This window comes from Sciurus carolinensis, chromosome 14 (genome assembly GCF_902686445.1).
Source record: "Sciurus carolinensis chromosome 14, mSciCar1.2, whole genome shotgun sequence".
Taxonomy (NCBI): Eukaryota; Metazoa; Chordata; class Mammalia; order Rodentia; family Sciuridae; genus Sciurus; species Sciurus carolinensis.
The window spans coordinates 61437271-61455608 of record NC_062226.1 but is presented as its reverse complement, the minus strand read 5'-3'; the positions used below and the strand labels follow the sequence as shown (position 1 = coordinate 61455608).

Here is an 18338-nt window from a genome sequence, read left to right as displayed (position 1 = left end):
TTCTCCACGGTGGTTTCTGCTGCCTACTGCAAATGATTCACACTGTGGGGCTCTCACTCTTTCCCTTGAGATTTTACTCCATAGTTGAATAGACTTAACCATTAGTCATTTTCCTTCATACTCAGCCAAGATTTTTGTTTAATCTAATTAGTCCTCCTTCTTCACACAATTCTAAACAACTTCAATCCTTATGAGAATATAGTTATGTCCTTCCTACATTTGCAGAAACTTGTGTCTTCTTATACCAGCTGCCAGGACAAACTGACAATAGTTGGTTCTTTAAATTTTCCCATGTGAGTCAGGGATTCCAATTGTAAGAAACAGCAAACCACCTCCTCCCCACCACACACCCCACAAATGCTTTCCAATTTGCTGACGTGATGGAGCATAGGCGTTACTTCTGAGCATTTGCTGGGGGAATCAATGATGCTTTCTCATTAGGGTTTTATTTTGCTTTGGATTTATAAGCACTGACATGGTACAGAGTATATTTATACCAGAAGCATCCATGATGCAATCAAATTCACCTTGATGTTTCTTCTTTCGCTTGCCTTTATGAAACCAATATCAGGCTTCGATACCCATGATTACAAACTGTTTCCTTACAACATTCCCAGAAAATGTAACACTTCCCCACATTTTTTTCTCTATTTAAGATTTTGGTAGCTCCAAATGTCATGAGCATGGTGCAACAAAAACTATCCCACAGCTCATAAATTATTCATTTTTCAGGAGTTTGCAACTATAGTGGCACTAGCAGCCGAATACCTGTAGCACCCCCAAAAAACAAAACACAGTAACGTTTGAAGCGTTTCCCACATAAATTCTAAAGGTTAAGCACTATTAAACATTTTTTTTTTTATCAAGAGATGTGCTCCTTGAACTTCTTTCTTCTAATTAATCTGCTCCCGATAAACATTAATAACAAAGTACTAAAAGAGGAATATCAAGCTCCTGTCTTTCCCTTAACTAATCTCACCAGGATAAATAAGGTGCTCTGTTGATACCCTCCACCTGCTGCCTGGTAAGAAGCTGTAGTGAGTAAGGCCATCAAATGTGACCCTCAGACTACACCTGGCCCACTGCACATGTTATAAAATAGAATCTCATTGGGACAATCACACACATTATTTATGGATTAGATATGGCTGCTTTATTGCTACAAAGGCAAAGTTAAACAGCTGCTGCAGAGACCCTAAAAAATACCTATCACATGGGCATTTTCAAAAAATCATTGCAGACCTCTGGTCAAAAGGCACACAAGATGTAAGACCTAAGCCCTAAGTAGGGCCTTAAATGAGCACATCGATGTTTGCATTTACTCAAAACGGGATCACATTTAAATGTGTGTCACGCAGAAAATCATGGTCTTACAGTTCCAGAGAAGGAAGAGTAAAACAACTTCAGGCCTGACAGTGTCCCCTGGAAGGGACTTCATTTGGTGAAAATAATCACCAGGTGTTTCAGGTATTTATTACTAAGGCCAGAGCAGGTGTGGTGTCACTTCTGCACCATCTAGTATTGATCCAAGTCAAGGTTCCCACACTTTTCAGGGGAGGGCACTCTGATTTCACCTTGATGAGAGGGACTATGAAATATTTCGGCCATAATTTCAAATCCACCATACCATGATAAGAACAGTGACACCACAATTGTTATAAAATCTTGAAAGGAGATCTCACTGCTGACAACTAAGAATCAAATGAACACGTAACAGCAATGAGGAAGCCTAATGAAAAATGAAATCCATTTTATCATAAAATACTAATTGCACAAAACTTAAAATTTTCCAATATTAATAGTTGTTTTTCTTTTATTATAAAGTGGAATTGGACAGTAGATTCAAGGCTTCTCTAATTCTCACACAGTATATGAATTGCACATATGCTGTAACCTTTCCTCCATAAGTCCCCATTGTGACAATAAGTGAGGGTCCTGATGATTCTGGGGCCACTGAGGCCTCTGTCAGGGCTTCTGGTTGTGGTGCACTTTGCTCATGGGCCTGCTCTTTTTAGCCCTGCTGTCTCTTCCCTGGTCAGGACTAGAGAGCTGAGTTCTAGGTGTTTTCCATTTCTACCCATCTTTCTGCTCTGAGCAGGTTATCTGCTCCAACCCCTGGTTTCTTATGTCTGAGAAGTGAAAATGACACTCTTAGACTATTCAGGAACAAATGAGGTTAAAGCTATAAAGTCTTTAAATGATTATTTAAGGTAAAAGTATTAGCATGATCATTACTGTGGGATAAAATTGATTTTTGTTAAAATCAAATAATGCGGTATGGAGATTCCTCAGAAAACTTGGAATGGAAACACCATTTGACCCAGCTATCCCATTCCTCAGTTTATACCCAAAGGACTTAAAATCAGCAGACTACAGTGATGCAGACACATCAATGTTTATAGCAGCTCAACTCACATTAGCTAAACTATGGAACCAACCTATCTGTCCAATCTGTCCTTCAACAGATGAATAGATAAAGAAAATGCGGTATATATAATATATGTGTATATATATATATATATATATATATATATGATGGAATATTATTCAGCTTTAAAGAAGAATGAAATTATGGCATTTGCTGGTAAATGGATAGAGCTGGAGAATATGCTAAGCGAAATAAGCCAAACAGAAAAAACCAAAGGCCAAATGTTTTCTCTGATATGAGGATGCTAATTAACAATGGGTGGGGGTAGGGGTATACTAGGAAAGAATAGAGTTACTTTAGATTGGGTAGAGGTGAAGGGAGGGAAAAGGGTATGGGGGTAGGAAGGATAGTAGAGTGAAAGAGACATCATTAACTCATGTACTGCATGACCAAAGTGATCGTACAACATGTACAATCAGAAAAATGAGAAATTATACTCCATTTATGTATGATTTTTCAAAATGCATAAATGCATTCTACTGTCATGTATAACTAACTAGAACAAATTTTTTAAATTAAAAAAATCAAATAATATATTAAAAAATAAATTAACATACTATAAAACACAGTTAATACAATAACAATGGTAGCAGGTCTTTAGTGCCTTACTGTATGGGAAACGCAGTCCTAAGCACTTTATATTGGTGAACTCATTTAATCTCCACAGTACCCCTATAATTGCTATCCAGTACTCCAAAGGACAAATATGAGACGGGAGAGATAAGGCAATCTGCCTCTGCTTCTACAGTTTATAAGTAAATAAATAAGTGTTGGTTTCAAGAACTTATGAAATAGTTCTCATGTTTCTGACAAAATTTCTCCCTTCCAAACCCCATAGAATTTAGAAAGGCAGTATTCTGTTCCAACATTCTGTTCCAAAATTTCTGCAAACAACATTAGCAACTTTCAACCAAGGGGGATTTTTGCCTCCCAGAGGATATTTAGCAATTCCTGAAGATAAGCTGACTGTCACAAGGGGAGTAGGGTGTGGCTGGGTAGAAGCTAGAAGTGCTGTTACACATGACAAAGTAGGACAGCCTCCCACAATGAAGAATTTATCTACCCAAAATGACAACAGTGGCAAGCTTCAGAAACCCTAAGTTACCCTACAGGTGCAAGCATAGCATGAAAGTTGTCACCAGGAGTACAGCACGAAAGTTATATTATGAATCTACCATATGGTTGTGTTTTGCTTTATTCACTGCTCCTCCTAGGTATCTACTGCTTAATTCCTTCATCTAAAAATCATCTCAATAGGTGAAAATGCTAGAAAGATGATTTGTGCATATGTCAGGTATTACCATATGTATACAGCATGAAGGGAAATGAACTCTTACTAAATACCTGTGAATCAGGCCCTCTCAGCACCTACCCTGTGGATCCCTTTTAAACCTCAAAGGAACCTTCAGGAGCAATGAGCATCTCCAAAGGGTCAGAAGAAAGAACTGAGAAACTTCCTCTAGGTAAGCAGAGAAGCCAGAATTTAAGCCAAAACTGGTTGCTAATATGCTGTACTATTTTGGAGAAAACATTTAAGTTATGGTTTAATAATCATTTTATGTATTACCCTACATTCCCATTGGGCTTAAAACTAAATCCAAATACATTGAATCATGTAAGTAATAAAGGTGTTTTTTTCCCCAAATGGAAGAGGTTACCAGAAAAAATTTTTATTAAAAAGCTTTCATCTATATAGGGAATACAACCTAGGAATCACTTAGGAATTCTATTGCTATAATTTTGACTAAGTGGAAGCATATAGAGAAAAGACCTATTAAACTTCCTTTCTTTCCTGCAATTCTATGTTGGTCATCACCCTCCAATTACAGACTTGCTTTGCAAATGTACCCTCCTTAGTCCTCTCCAGCAATGGATACTGATGAAGGGAAGTATAGACTTAATTACATGTTTCCAATGTAAAACTATCATCTTCTTTAAAGGGAAAACAAAACTGGCCAGAGATAAAGCACTAAAAGCAGACATTTGTTCTTTTGTTAAATAATGCTTGAGTGTTCCAAGTCTATATTGGCTGGTACAAAGGAAATTTCAGCTAAGCTGTTTAGACAATGAGTTTATAACTTGATCAGAAGATTATACCAAACTTTGAATGCACTATTGTGGAAATAATTTTTGTTCCAGTGAAGGATAGTAGTGCCCATCTCCAGTTTCATAAATAAATATTCCAAGAATACATCTGTTTCCCTACATACCTGCGCAGCAATCCAAACTCTCCCAGGACCATGTGATCAGGTCCCTCACTCCCACCTGGCTTTCCTCACTTGTGCTTCAGGATCCTGGGCTTTAGAATGTACAAGGACCCCTTCCTGCCCTGAGACCTCTGCAATTCACTTTTTCTAAGCTGGCCCTGTCCCATCAGTCAGTTAATGTTGATCTCATTCAGCAACACCTTCCTGGACACAAAAACAGAGTCCTGCCCCTTCCAGATGCCCCTCCTTACTCTCCTGTCATGTCACCCTGTTTTATGCTCCTCCCACATTTCTAACTGATCATGTCTCTCTGCCCATAACCAAGTCCTGCTGCACCCCTCCACCTTCCACCACACTCCAACTAAGAGTTCTGTTTTAATGGAACCCAGATCTGACTTGTTGGCATCTTCTGAATGAAATATTTGTACTTTTAAGTTAAATGTTTTGATTAGAATTAAAAAGATAAATACAGACATGAGAGGGGTCTGAAATCAATCTGAAATCACTGTAGCTTAAAGTTTTGACCATTTTAGTGATAAACCATAGTTTTTTTTTTTTTTTTTCACTTGTTCATATGCATCTTCAACATTTATTTAACGAGAACAAAAAACTAAGATAGAAAAGAAAACCTACTGGAATGTAGTTTAAGAGGTTCGCTATACTTTTGAAATTAATATATTAACCTGGATACATAAATACTTAGTATATTTTAAAGTCCAATCTAATCACTGTAGTTATTATAAATGATTATCACAGACTATGTTGTACTTTTGTAAAACTCACCTCAAGTTATAGTTAGAATTTAAAATTTCTGTTATAGAGAATAAACTAAACTGAAATATCTTTTGTAGTAAGGTCTGAACTTCATTCACAATTTTAAATTGAGGATGGATTCCACAATTTTAATAGACATTGACATAAAGATAGGCTTGAATAAATCTAACTGAACTCAGTAATCAAAACATGAGATTACATTAAGGAATAAAGAGACATATTGGGGGGAAATTACAGATATTCAAAACAAAAGATTTAGCCTAGCACAGTGATGCACACCTATAATTCTAGCAACTAGGGTAGCAGAGACGTGGATTGCAAGTTCAAGATCAGCCTGGGCAATTTAGCAAGAACCTGTATCAAAATTTTAAAATAAAATTTAAAAAGTTGGGGATGTAACTCAGTGATAAAGTATCCCTAGGTTCAATCCTCAGAACCCCCTGCCCCAAGAAAAAGATTAATTGTAAGACAAATACAGATTACTTGGATCATGTATAGATTCAGTCCTCTTAGCTTAGTTTTCTCTTTTACTCGAAATCATAACAATGTGTTGGTGCTTCATATTTAGGGGGATGCGTATACATAAAAGTCAATTAAAGGGGCTGAGGACATAGCTCAGTTGGTAGAGTGCTTGCCTTGCATGCACAAGGCTCTGGGTTCAATCTCCAACACCACCAAAAAAAAAAAAAAAAAAAAAAGTCAATTAAAATTATTTCTTAAGTGTCAAAACAATTTATCCTCCCTAACCTCTACCAGCACCCTGAGCCCTTGTACCACAACTTCTCTATAACATCCAACTAGCCTTTTAAAAGATTTCACGGCCAATCTGGAACAGTCACATCAAAGTATTTCTCCACCCTGAACCCTCATGAATCATCTTAAAATGCAAGTCTCTTTCTATTACAGCTTAAAAGTAAGTCGATAAAAATATTAAGAATAAAAACCAAGATCATAAACAAGATGACTGATGCCTGGCATTAGCAAGTCTTCACCTACCCACCTATCAGACTAGTCTTATTTGAATTATAATCTCGGGGTTTGGGATCCAACCAAATTTCATTTTTTTTTCCTTCAGTACCCAGAATATACTTGATCATCTTTCTCCTGAGGTATATGAACATACTCTTCCTTTGGTCCCAATAGTTTATCTCAATCAGGTAGTTAATTAACTTCTTCTATTCATTATCAGATAATCCCTCAGAGCTATGCATGTGATCAACTTCAATGAACTATATGCCTTAAAATAACAGAAGTGAACGTAAAAAGTGGCAAAATCTAAATTATGTCTGTGTTAACATTGGTATTATGCTGACGTTGGCTTCCTGGTTTGGATCATGTATTGTGATTATGTAATACATGGGTGATTCCTATACAATTTTTGTAACTTTAAGTCTAAAATTATTTCCAAAAACAAATGAATCACTCCCTCAGGAAAACTTTTTTACTCCTTAGAACAGATGAGGCACTTAGCTGCCTATTTTTTTTTTCCCTTGCAACATTTGTCATAGTTAGAAAATACATTTTAGAATTAATGTTAAATATCTGTATCCCACCAGGGATCATATCTCTTTTTCTCAGCAGTGTATCCCTCTTAGCTAACTTAATGCTTGGCACAGGAAATGTGTCCAATAAACATTTATTAAAGGGGCTATGAAATACATGAATGATCCAATCAGTCAATGTCCTTTGGAATCATAAATGTATGTAATAAAACGTATTTATACTTTTCAAACATTCTGTCCAAATTATGAAGTTAATTGAATAATAAATGCCAACAGAGATCTAGACATAGATGCTTCAAATTTGGAAATGATACAAGCTCATGAGAAAAAATAGTAACATAACATTTAGTGAATAGTTAGTCCTCTTATTCAAAATACTATGCAAAGAATTCTTTTATTTAATCTGTATGATAACCACATCAAGAATGTATTACTTTTATCTTCACTGAACAGATGAAAGCCCCATGGAAAATGGTAACCTGCCCACAGTCAGAGCCACTATTCAGAGAAGGTGAGATCTGACCATAAACACTGCTTCACATGCCATATTATCACATACTACTTCCTGCCTGAAGATAGAATGGAGAATAGAGCTGGGAATGTGGCTCAGGGGTTGAGCGTTTGCCTGGCGAGCTTCAGGCCCTGGGTTTCATTCCCAGCACCAAAAAGAATAAAAGAAAAGAAAAAGAAGTCTGAGAAGATTGCATGAGAGCATCCTACAACATGAGCTATGATTATAAAGACAGATTACACACTGGAAGAGGACCTCATGTCCAAAATTTTATATGTCCACCCCTATGCATGAAGCTTTTCCACATAGTGCACACGTGTGCACATACTCAATAGAGAAGGAACAAATAAAAATAATGAAAAGTGATAAAAAGAAAAAATACAAAGTTATTGATCAGAGTGGTTCTAAAGAGGCTTTTGCACACAATCCTCGGTACTTTTCTCTGACACTCTTTGTTCCAAGATGGTCACGGACTTGGAATTTCTGAATTTACTGAAACACATTCACATGAGCAGGAGGATAGGCAGTTCCCAAATAAATCAAGATTATTTGAAATAGATCAGTTAAACAGCAGCTAAGTGAGAAAAGTTAAACAAACTAAAACCCTGAAAGCAAAGAAATTAGGAAATAATAGAATACTAGAATCAAATACCAGCAGGCTATAAAAATAAGAAGTAGCTCACAAATATTTTAGATATTGTTCCATCCCTCAAGCTCAGGGCCCTCATCACAGAGATCAGAGATAACAAATATGTCATACTTTGGATTTTTTTTTTAAGTGAGTCCCACTACACTCAATAAAATGCTTTGATGTGTACACATGTGTTGATTTTGTGACATATTCCTAACCTTACTAGGTAGCTACAGCTCTGCTGGGAGCAATTAATTCGGAAAGTCATAGAAACTCCACAATGGAGCTAAAGGATCAGTAAAATAGCTGGAATATTTTCCTTGTTGCAGACAGCTGGAGGTTGCTAATTTAGCTACTTTAAAATGAGGGGAGGAAAGAAGAGGGAGAAGCAATATTTTTATTTCACCTCTGGTAATTCAGGAAAAAAAAGGTTAAAAATGATAAACATAGTAAACAAATGGGCTTTCCTCTTGCTCTACTAAATGAGGACATCTTATTCTCACTGACCCAAAGAAACTGCAACAAACATTACTTTCAGGTTGCATATACCAAAAGAACTCTAGCTAAAAAATTAGAGTAAACAGCAATCTACCATTTCTTATACTTAACTGAGATATAATTCACATAATATAATTTTGCCCATTTAAAGTGTACAATTCAATAGTATTTTGTAGTTTTACACTCAATTAGTTATCATTACTCCAATCTCATTTGGGAACATCTTCATCATCCCTAACAATTTAACTTTTAAAGCACGGTTAAATGTGTGGGGGGTGGAAGAGAGAATACTCATAGTCTAAAATGAAAACGAAAAGATATTTAATGAAATATTAATGTTCCTGGTGTGAACTGACCCTGCCTATTGGAAGGTGTGCATTTTAATGACATGAGAAAGGCAATCTTTTCATTCTTACTTTCATTTTGGAAGAAACCTCACTAACTTCTGAAAACTGCAAAAGACATTAATTTGCTCTTGCCTGTCAATCACATCCTTTTCCTGTCCTTTAAAAAGATTTTTTTTTTTTTTCAAAATAACTCCTGGCCATATCAATGAACACTCACTCTCTTCCTCACCATGTTCATCTCCATCTGGCCATTTAACTGTATTTGCTTAAGTGAATTTCTCTATTCCTTCCTCTGCGCAGCTTGAGAAAATGCATTGCAAGAAGCAACAGAACAGTGGATGGATGGAACATTTTCCATTATCCAGTCTACTCAAGCCAAATTAATTTCAATGTGGTGATTCTAAGAGACGAGCATTTTTAAAGACTGAATAAATCAGATATGATTCATATTTCTCCTCCTGATCAGCAGTTTAATTCTTGAGGGCAAGGGTTTATAAGAATCTCCTATGTATACGAGATACTTTATAGACAACCAAGGTGGCAACTTACACTTGCCCAAGAAAGCCTTGATAAACAAAAACGCAATTTTTGATCACCTCTAAGTCAAATGACAGAATTTTAGCACAGTTCCTAATTCGAAAAATGCTTCCTGAATAATTTTTACTTCAATACCTAAAGTTAAACATCTACCCTCTTCCATCTACTGATGTAGGTGTTTTGCTTTAACTCAGTAATTCCTACAAAACCCAAGAGCATGTATTATGCTATCCCATCTTCATTATTTCATTATCTTCATCACACCCATTCTAAAAATAGGCAAACTGAGAGAAAGAACACAATTTGCCAAAATGACAGGCAAAATTCAAAATCAGATTGTGGTTTCAGAGCTCACAAACTACCCATCAGGAAATATTTAAAATACAAATGGTTTCCCTACAGAATAACTGCTGATCTATTATCTTATATCCAAGAAATAACGAAATTCCACAGGATATAGTGAGAGAGTAACAAAGAGGAAGAGGCTTACTGCATTCATATAAGACAAATATTGTGAAAAATAGAGTACAATAACATTCTTCAACAGTAAGGAAGGAAAATGAGGGTGTATTTACCATCTGAGATGGAAAAATCACTAATAACAGAAGTGGATGCACTAAACCATTTGAAGACTTAAAGATTTATGATTCTAAGCTGGGCACGGAAGAGCACACCTACAATCCCACAGGCTGTGGAGGCAGTTGCAGGAGAATCTCAAGTTCAAAGTCAGCCTCAGCATCGGCGATGTGCTGAGCAACTCAGTGAGATCCTGTCTCTAAATATAAAACAGGGCTGGGGATGTGGCTCAGTGGTTGTGTGCCCTGAGTTCAATCCCCGGTACCAGAAAAAAAAAAAAAAAAAAAAAAAAAAAGATTTACAATTCTAACAGATACCTGGTAAAGAGGAAGATCCAATTATCATGGTCAATGTGTAAACTTCAGTCTAGGACACAACAGGAAGATGTAAATGATTTGAGGGAAACTGTCTGACAAAGAAGATGCTAACGGCAGGTTCTGGGTCTGCATCTCATATTAAAAAAAAAAAAAAAAAAAAGACTGATGACTAGCAAACTAAAGTTACGTATGAAATAAAACCACCAGAAACTATTACACAAATTGGGCCAAAATGTAAAAGATTCACCTCAGGATTACACTAATACAGTCTTAATTCACCTTTTGTTTGCATGCATGTTACTGTGCAGCTGACCTCAGAGCACCACCTAAAAGCAGAAAACTGCTGGCCCATCATGAATGTCAACAGAAGTCACACTGGACTCTTCCCTTACCCTACAGCTCTACTTTGGAAACGATCATTCACAAAGTTACAAACAAAATCATCTGGAGCACTGAAGACATAGTAGTAAAAAGAAATAATATCCACACACACACACACCTAGACTTTTAAAATAATAGTGGGGACCTGTAGGGCATTTTAAATTGGCAATGGCAAAGACTATAATTTCCTGCTAAAGGGATATTATCACATTTTTTCATCCGAGGTTGGAGACAAGGCTTAAAACAAACAAACAAACAAAAAACCTCTCCTACTTAGTGGAACATCACACCTAGCACTTTGCTAAGGCCTTCTACATAAGAGATCATAATCCTGACTCCTAGGCTCTTTGGAGTTAATTATTATTTCAAAACAAAGTGAGTTGTATACATTAAATGAATCTGGCAAAGTAAAGTAGCCTCTTTCCATTTCCTACACACAGTCTTCTTTTTTCAAAGGAGGAAAAACTTTTTTAAAAATTATTTCAGAATTATCAAATGGCTCCAATAAGTCACTGTTAAATTTTGAAATATTAACCCTTGATCCCTTGGATCAGCACAACACACAGTGGGGTCAAAGGGAAAAACAAATGGTACTGGATATAAGGAAACACACTCATGACCCAGGTATTGAAAGCCTAAAAAATACCATTTTTATGTGATGGTGAAGAAAGCAGGCCATCTATGCTAAGCCCACGGCCAATATCATTCTAAATGATGAAAAACTGAAAGCATTTCCCCTAAAAACTGGAACAAGGCAGGGATGCCCTCTTTCACCACTTCTATTCAACATTGTCCTTGAAACTCTAGCCAGAGCAATTAACACAGACCAAGGAAATTAAAGGGATACAAATAGGAAAAGAAGAACTCAAACTATCCCTATTTGCTAATGCATGATTATATATTTAGAGGAACCAGGAAATTCCACCAGAAAACTTTTAGGACTCATAAGTGAATTCAGTAAAGTAACAGGATATAAGATTAATGCACATAAATCTAATGCATTTTTATACATAAGTGATGAATCCTCAGAAAGAGAATTTAGGAAAAATACCCCATTCACAATAGCTTTGAAAAAAATAAAATACTTGGGAATCAATCTAACAAAAGAGTATTCATTGTAGTTCTACAATGAGAACTACAGAACACTAAAGAAAGCAATTAAAGAAAACCTTAGAAGATGGAAAGATCTCCCATGATCTTGGTAGGCAGAACTAATATTATCAAAATGGCCATATTACCAAAAGTGCTATACAGATTCAATGCAATTCCAATTAAAATCCCAATGACGTACCTTACAGAAATAGAGCAAGCAATCACGAATTTCATCTGGAAGAATTAGAAACCCAGAATAGCTAAAGCAATCCTTAACAGGAAGAGTGAAGCAGGGAGTATCGCAATACCAGAACTTCAACTATGCTACAAAGGTATAGTAACAAAAACGGTATGTTATTGGCACCAAAATAGACAGGTAGATCAATGGTACAGAATAGAGGACATGGACACAAACCCTAATAAATACAGTTTTCTCATACTAGACAAAGGTGCCAAAAATATGCAATGGAGAAAAGATAGCCTCTTCAACAAATGGTGCTAGGAAAACTGGAAAACCATATGCAACAGAATGAAACTAAATTCCTATCTCTAACCCTGCACAAAATTCAACTCAATGGATCAAGGACCTTGAAATCAGACCAGAGACCCTGCATCTTACAGAAGAAAAAGTAGGTCCAAATCTTCAACATGTCGACTTAGGATCACCCTTCCTTAACAGGAGTCCCATAGCACAAGAAATAAAAGCAAGAATCAATAACTGGGATAGATTCAAACTAAAAAGCTTTCTCTCAGCAAAGGAAACTACCAGCACTTGAAGAGAGAACCTCCAGAGTGGGAGAAAATCTTTTCTACTCATACTTCAGAGAGAGCACTTATTTCCAGAATCTATAAAGAACTCAAAAAACTCTACACCAAGAATACAAATAAACCCAATCAACAAATGGGTTAAGGAAATGAACAGACACTTCACAGATGAAGATCTACAAGCAATCAACAGATACATGAAAAAATGTTCAACATCTCTAGTAATAAGAGAAATGCAAATCAAAACTACACTAAGATTCCATCTCACCCCAATTAGAATGGCGATTATCAAGAATACAAGCAACAACAGGTGTTGCTGAGGATGTGGGGAAAAAGGAACACTCATACATTGCTGGTGGGGTTGCAAATTAGTGCAGCCACTCTGGAAAGCAGTGTGGAGATTCCTTAGAAAACTTGGAATGGAACCACCATTTGACCCAGCTATCCCACTCCTCGGCCTATACCCAAAGGATTTAAAATCAGCATACTACAGAGATACAGTCACATCAATGTTCATAGCTGCTCAATTCACAATAGCCAGATTGTGGAACCAACCTAGATGTCCTTCAATTGATGAATGGATAAAGAAACTGTGCTATATATATACAATGGAATATTACTCAGCCATAAAGAATAATAAAATTATGGCATTTGCAGGCAAATGGATGAAATTGGAGAATATCATGTTAAGGGAGATAGGCCAATCTCAAAAAACCAAAGGACAAATGATCTGGCTGATAAGTGGATGATGACACATAATGGAGGGTGGGAGTGGGGCAAGAATGGAGGAAAGAGGGACTGTATAGCGGGAAAAGAGGGGTGGGAGGGGTGGGGGGAAGGAAAAAGAGAACAATTAAAAAAAAGGAAATCAATTTCTTTCTTTAGTGCTACTTAAATCTTTTTTTTTTTAACTTGTTTCAATGTTTGAAAAAAAAGGCAATGACACGATTTAATGGGTTATAACCTGGATTCAGTTTTACCAATTGTTATTTAAACATTCTTAAAACATGATTCAGTCCTATCTCTGACTCTATCACGTGCTTTCTTATACCTCCAGTAGATTACTGATGGGTGTTCCATCTTCTTTTAAATCTGGTACAACCATAGAAATGAAGAGCTGTGCTCCATTCATGTACAATGAATCAAAATGCATTCTGCTATCATGTATAACTAATTAGAACAAATAAAAATTAAAATAAATAAATAAAATTTCTTAAAGAAACACCTGAAAATTATGGCCAAATTTCCTCTTTGCCAAGTACTTTGAGAATACACATGCTATCCAACAATGCCAAATGAATCTGATGAAGAGAAAATACAAACAAGGCTAAGTAGACATGGGCAAAACTAATCAAAATTGATCTGGCAAAGTGGAAGCCTGTCCACTCTTTCTAGCTGCAATGGGAAGGTGAGAGGGCATGATTTCTTTTTCAAGAGACCTCTTGAGATGGAACACTAATAGCACATAAATATAGAGCATGGAAAATTTTGACCTAACATTTTGGATTAATCAGAAATATTTTGAAATACTTATTTTTACAATAAACCATAGGTTATTTCCGTATTATGATTTTTCCCTTTACGGCGCTTACCAAAACTTCATTTCAAACAGTTATTTTAGCAGTTTCACTTTTCCCTGGTTTACCAGATTATGTACCCCTGGAAGGCAAAATATACCCTGTTTGTATCCTATCACCTCAGCCTGCAAAATACTGTCAAGTCTAGATAATGCGTCTTGGATTAAACTGAACTAGAGCAGTTGAGGAGTGTAGTCTTAAAAGACTATATTATTGGATGAACTTTCTGTATAACACAGATGCAATCTGGAGCTTTGCCACTGACAGACCAATATAGTAGAATGCTTGTTAACATGGACAAGGAGAGAACAGAACGCAACACTCCACTTCAAATCAAACATTAAGTAACAGATGCCTTACAAGTATTCGGATCTATCCTGTATTGAGAGAGGATTTCAGAAAAATTTAACACAACCCCAACTTTTATTTTTAAGAGAAAGTGGTAAAGGATAGGAGGCAAAAAGTTTCTTCCTAGAACACTACAAATTCAGAACCCATGAATTCCATGATGTAAATATCTTAAAAAACTAAAAATTGCTCAACAAGTGTACTCATGGGGTTTTCTGCAAGAAAAGCACACAGGAAGTATAATGAAGGAAAGAGAAGGAGAAAGGAAGACCAGGAAGAAGACAGGTTGCTTTTGAAAATACAATTTCAACGGTACTTATTCCTAAACTCTTGATATCTGCCAATTTCCAACAGAGAATTAAGCAAAAACATAGCTGCTCAGTAGAACATTTATAATTCATGGAAGGATAGCTTCATGGATATACAATAATTATATCTGATAACGTCAAGAAAATCTCTAGTTGAGATATGACATTAAAGTTGGTTCCCAGGGTCTTAATATACTTTTGCCAAAACTTAACAATGGTGAAACAACTAACTCTTACACTTTAGCCAAAATGAAATAAATAAATAAAGCTAAATGCCCAATTTCTATCTAATAAACTAAATTTATCCTTCAACTTTAGAATAAGTTTTGACATAAATGGTCTTAAAATAACAAGAGCATCCACATTTGGGTCTTTTCCCAGTTAATTATTTCCTGGCATTGTACTAGAAATTCCTTGGCTTCACCTTAAACCCATACTCCCAAGTGCTAATTAGGAGACTATATACATTATTAACCACAGAATACTGTACTTGAAACATTCGTGTTCCATATGTATCTGATTAATAACGTTATTTCGTTCACCCCTCGAAAGGAAAGATCTCTTCAGAAAATAGGATCCTGATTTAAATGAATCCATTGGCTGCTATTGAGGGAGTTCTTGTCAAAACGCAATTAATAAGAAGGGGCTGAGATGACATAGGATCCCTGTCTTGGAAAATCCTCAACATGAATCAAATTTAATCTCAATGGGATAGCGAGTGGAGGGAAAAGTTAATGACTGCAGATGTTACCCATTTTCACCGTACCAGGGGACTCCCAATGGGAACGGCCAAGCCACCCATGGGCTAAACCACTCTCAGGGAACCAGACAAGACAGTGACGACAATATGCCTCATCCCAGAACTTTCTCCTCAAAAGCCAAAGGACAGAGTGGAAACAAAACACATGTAAACAAGGTAGACCTAATGATTGCCTAACTGTGAAGGAGATATGATCTTCTCATTAATTGGCAAGCTAATTAACCACAATCCTAGTTTCATAAATTGAGACCAGAAATCCAAACTTTGGAGTCTATACTCCACAGAATTCTCACACTTCCAGACCCTCCATCCAACCACCAAGTTGTCAGTTCTGCTTGATTTGTTTGAATATTGTACTCGACGACAGCTGTCGGAAACAGTACATTAGAACAGCTGCTGTGACAGCTACAAGGGGTTTGGAAGTTTAATTGGGCTCAATGTGACATTGTGCATTTTTCTAAACATAGAAATATCCATACAAGTAAAGAAATTTCTAATGGGTCTGAACAATGTTTACTTATTGGCACCACCAACTGGCTAGCCTCCGTTTGAATTTTATCATTGGTCTCATAATATCTTTGCCACCAGGCTGGTAAGAGGTATAAAAAAAATAAAATAAAATAAAGAGTAGGAGCGGTTAGATGCACAAGAAAAGGGGCATTAAAGGGGAGAGGAAATGGTAAGGAAGTCACATCAATAATCCTTTTCAAAGGCTGGCTGGGAGCCAAGGAGGATCCCACAGTGTGTCAAGATTTACTTCCAAAGGAAATGTATTCAGAGGCCCTGAGCCTGGTGCCAACTGCAAACAAAACCACTCATTATGGTCACAGCCCCCTAGAGAAGGGGAGAATGGCTTACTCTCAGCATCAGCGCGGAGGAAGAAGGCAAGGAGCAGCAACAGCGGCCTGGCTACGTGCACCATCCTGCAGCTTGGCAGCAGCATGCGCTGGCAGCTTGGATTCACTGCCTCTGAAGCTGCAGCAAGTCTGTCCGGTCTGAGATTTCAGCTGGAACCCTTTCAGAGCCTGTAAAGGGAAAGGAAGAGAAAAAGAGGGGAAGAAAACACAAAGACACTTAGATTTCTCATTCTTTTTCCCCCATCCCATCATGACCCCCAAGAATGACACAATCCATTGGAAGCACCCAATTATAAATTGTAACTGTCACATTCTGGCATTAGACGGTAACTTGGTCTATAAAATGTGGAGTCCCTAGCAAGCCCATTTCCAGGCCATCCTGCAACCAGCTGACTTAAATTTCACTCTCTGCTCATGCCACCTTTTGGGCAACACACTCTCAGGAGGAAGTGTCACATCATATGAAACGTGATGTGAGCACATCCGTGAAAGAAAGCACACCAGAGCTCTAAGGAAGATTTCAGTGACATTCCTCTGTGCAGGATAAAAGTCTATTAATGACACAATAATGGAAGTTGCTTTCTTGGCACCAGGTGAAATGACAGGGCTAATTCCACTTCTCCATCTAAATAGCAGGCATTAGAATTTTTTACACTTGCACATTTGGCTTCTTCCATGAAGACACATCAACATTCAAGACTAATTTGACTTCAACAAGTCAAAACAATAGTTAGCACAGTCTCTGATTTAAGAGGATTTATTTGTGCCTCCTGGGCAAAGGTTTCTCAGCCTTCTCTGTAAAAGGGATAAGTCTCAAACTCTTTCTAGAGAGCCCACTGTGTGCATGACATCAGGAAAGGGAAATGGCACTTAGCACAAGGTAACTCAAGATCCAAGGACTGGTCAGATTCCATCCTTGTTGAGATTTCAGATTAGTAGGAAATTTAAGACAGGCACACAAGAATGACTAGTATGAGTTAATAAGTGATTAGTGACAGGAAAGAAAATCAAGTACTGCCATAAAAAATAAGATTTGGGAATAGCACTATGGAAAAAGAAGTATCTTAAAATGGGCCTTGGAGTATAAGCAGGATTTTAATAAGGTGAGGGAAGGGCATTCCTGGATGCTATGCAAAGGCAGGGCAATAGGAAAGGAACTTTGGACAAGCTGCACTGTCTCTCTGTTTGGGGAGGGCTTCCCAAACATCAGCATGCATCAGATGACTTGGGTAGCTTGTTAAAATGGGAAGCGGGGCAGCACCCCAAGTTAGTGGTTCAGTAGGTCTGTGGTCAGGTCTCAGAATTTACATTTCTAACAAGTTTCTGGGTGATGTTGATGCTACTGGTCCTGGGACCATACTTTGAGAACCACTGAGTTGGAATAAGGTGTCTATTAGGAAAACAAAAGAGGAGGCAAAAGAAACTGGTTCAAACTTAAAAATAAGTCACAAGAAAGCCCAGGATGTCAATCTAAGTCCCATGGTATTTATTCAGCAAACCAGAAAAAGAGTTGTTTAATTTTTTGCAGCAAAAAAACAATATGGAACTAGATTTTGAGATGATTAAGTGACAGCCAAGTCAGGGACAATTTAGAGAATGGTATTAGGCCACGGCCAAGGTCCCAGGTGACATGGCAGGAATGAAAGAGGAGGCGATAAAAGCAATGATTTGAAGTATGACTTTTCAGGTAATAAATAATTGCTCTCATAGAACCTTCTATAAATCCAGCAGAGTATATCAAATAGACTCTTAATAAAAAAAAAAAAAATCAAACAGGGTATATCATATGTTACTGCCTCCTCTACCATCATGATAAGAACTGGAGAACAACTTATCAGAATTAACTTGCAAAAGGAAACCGCATACCTTTAATTTTTGTATTAGAATGTTTGAGTCACATATAAAATTCTTGACAGGATATA

At 37.0% G+C, this 18338-nt stretch overlaps 1 protein-coding gene across 47 annotated transcripts in view; it reads right to left on the bottom strand.

Annotated features, from left to right (window-relative positions):
- The window catches only part of Ptprd (protein tyrosine phosphatase receptor type D), a 629514-nt gene that overhangs the window by 368012 nt on the left and 243164 nt on the right, over positions 1–18338 (bottom strand). For all 47 annotated transcript variants that reach the window (XM_047523757.1, XM_047523758.1, XM_047523756.1 and 44 more), the window contains exon 2: positions 16418–16584. In XM_047523757.1, coding sequence (XP_047379713.1) covers positions 16418–16502 — 85 coding nt within the window. In that variant the 5' untranslated portion in view covers positions 16503–16584. The remainder of the gene's footprint in view (positions 1–16417; positions 16585–18338) is intronic.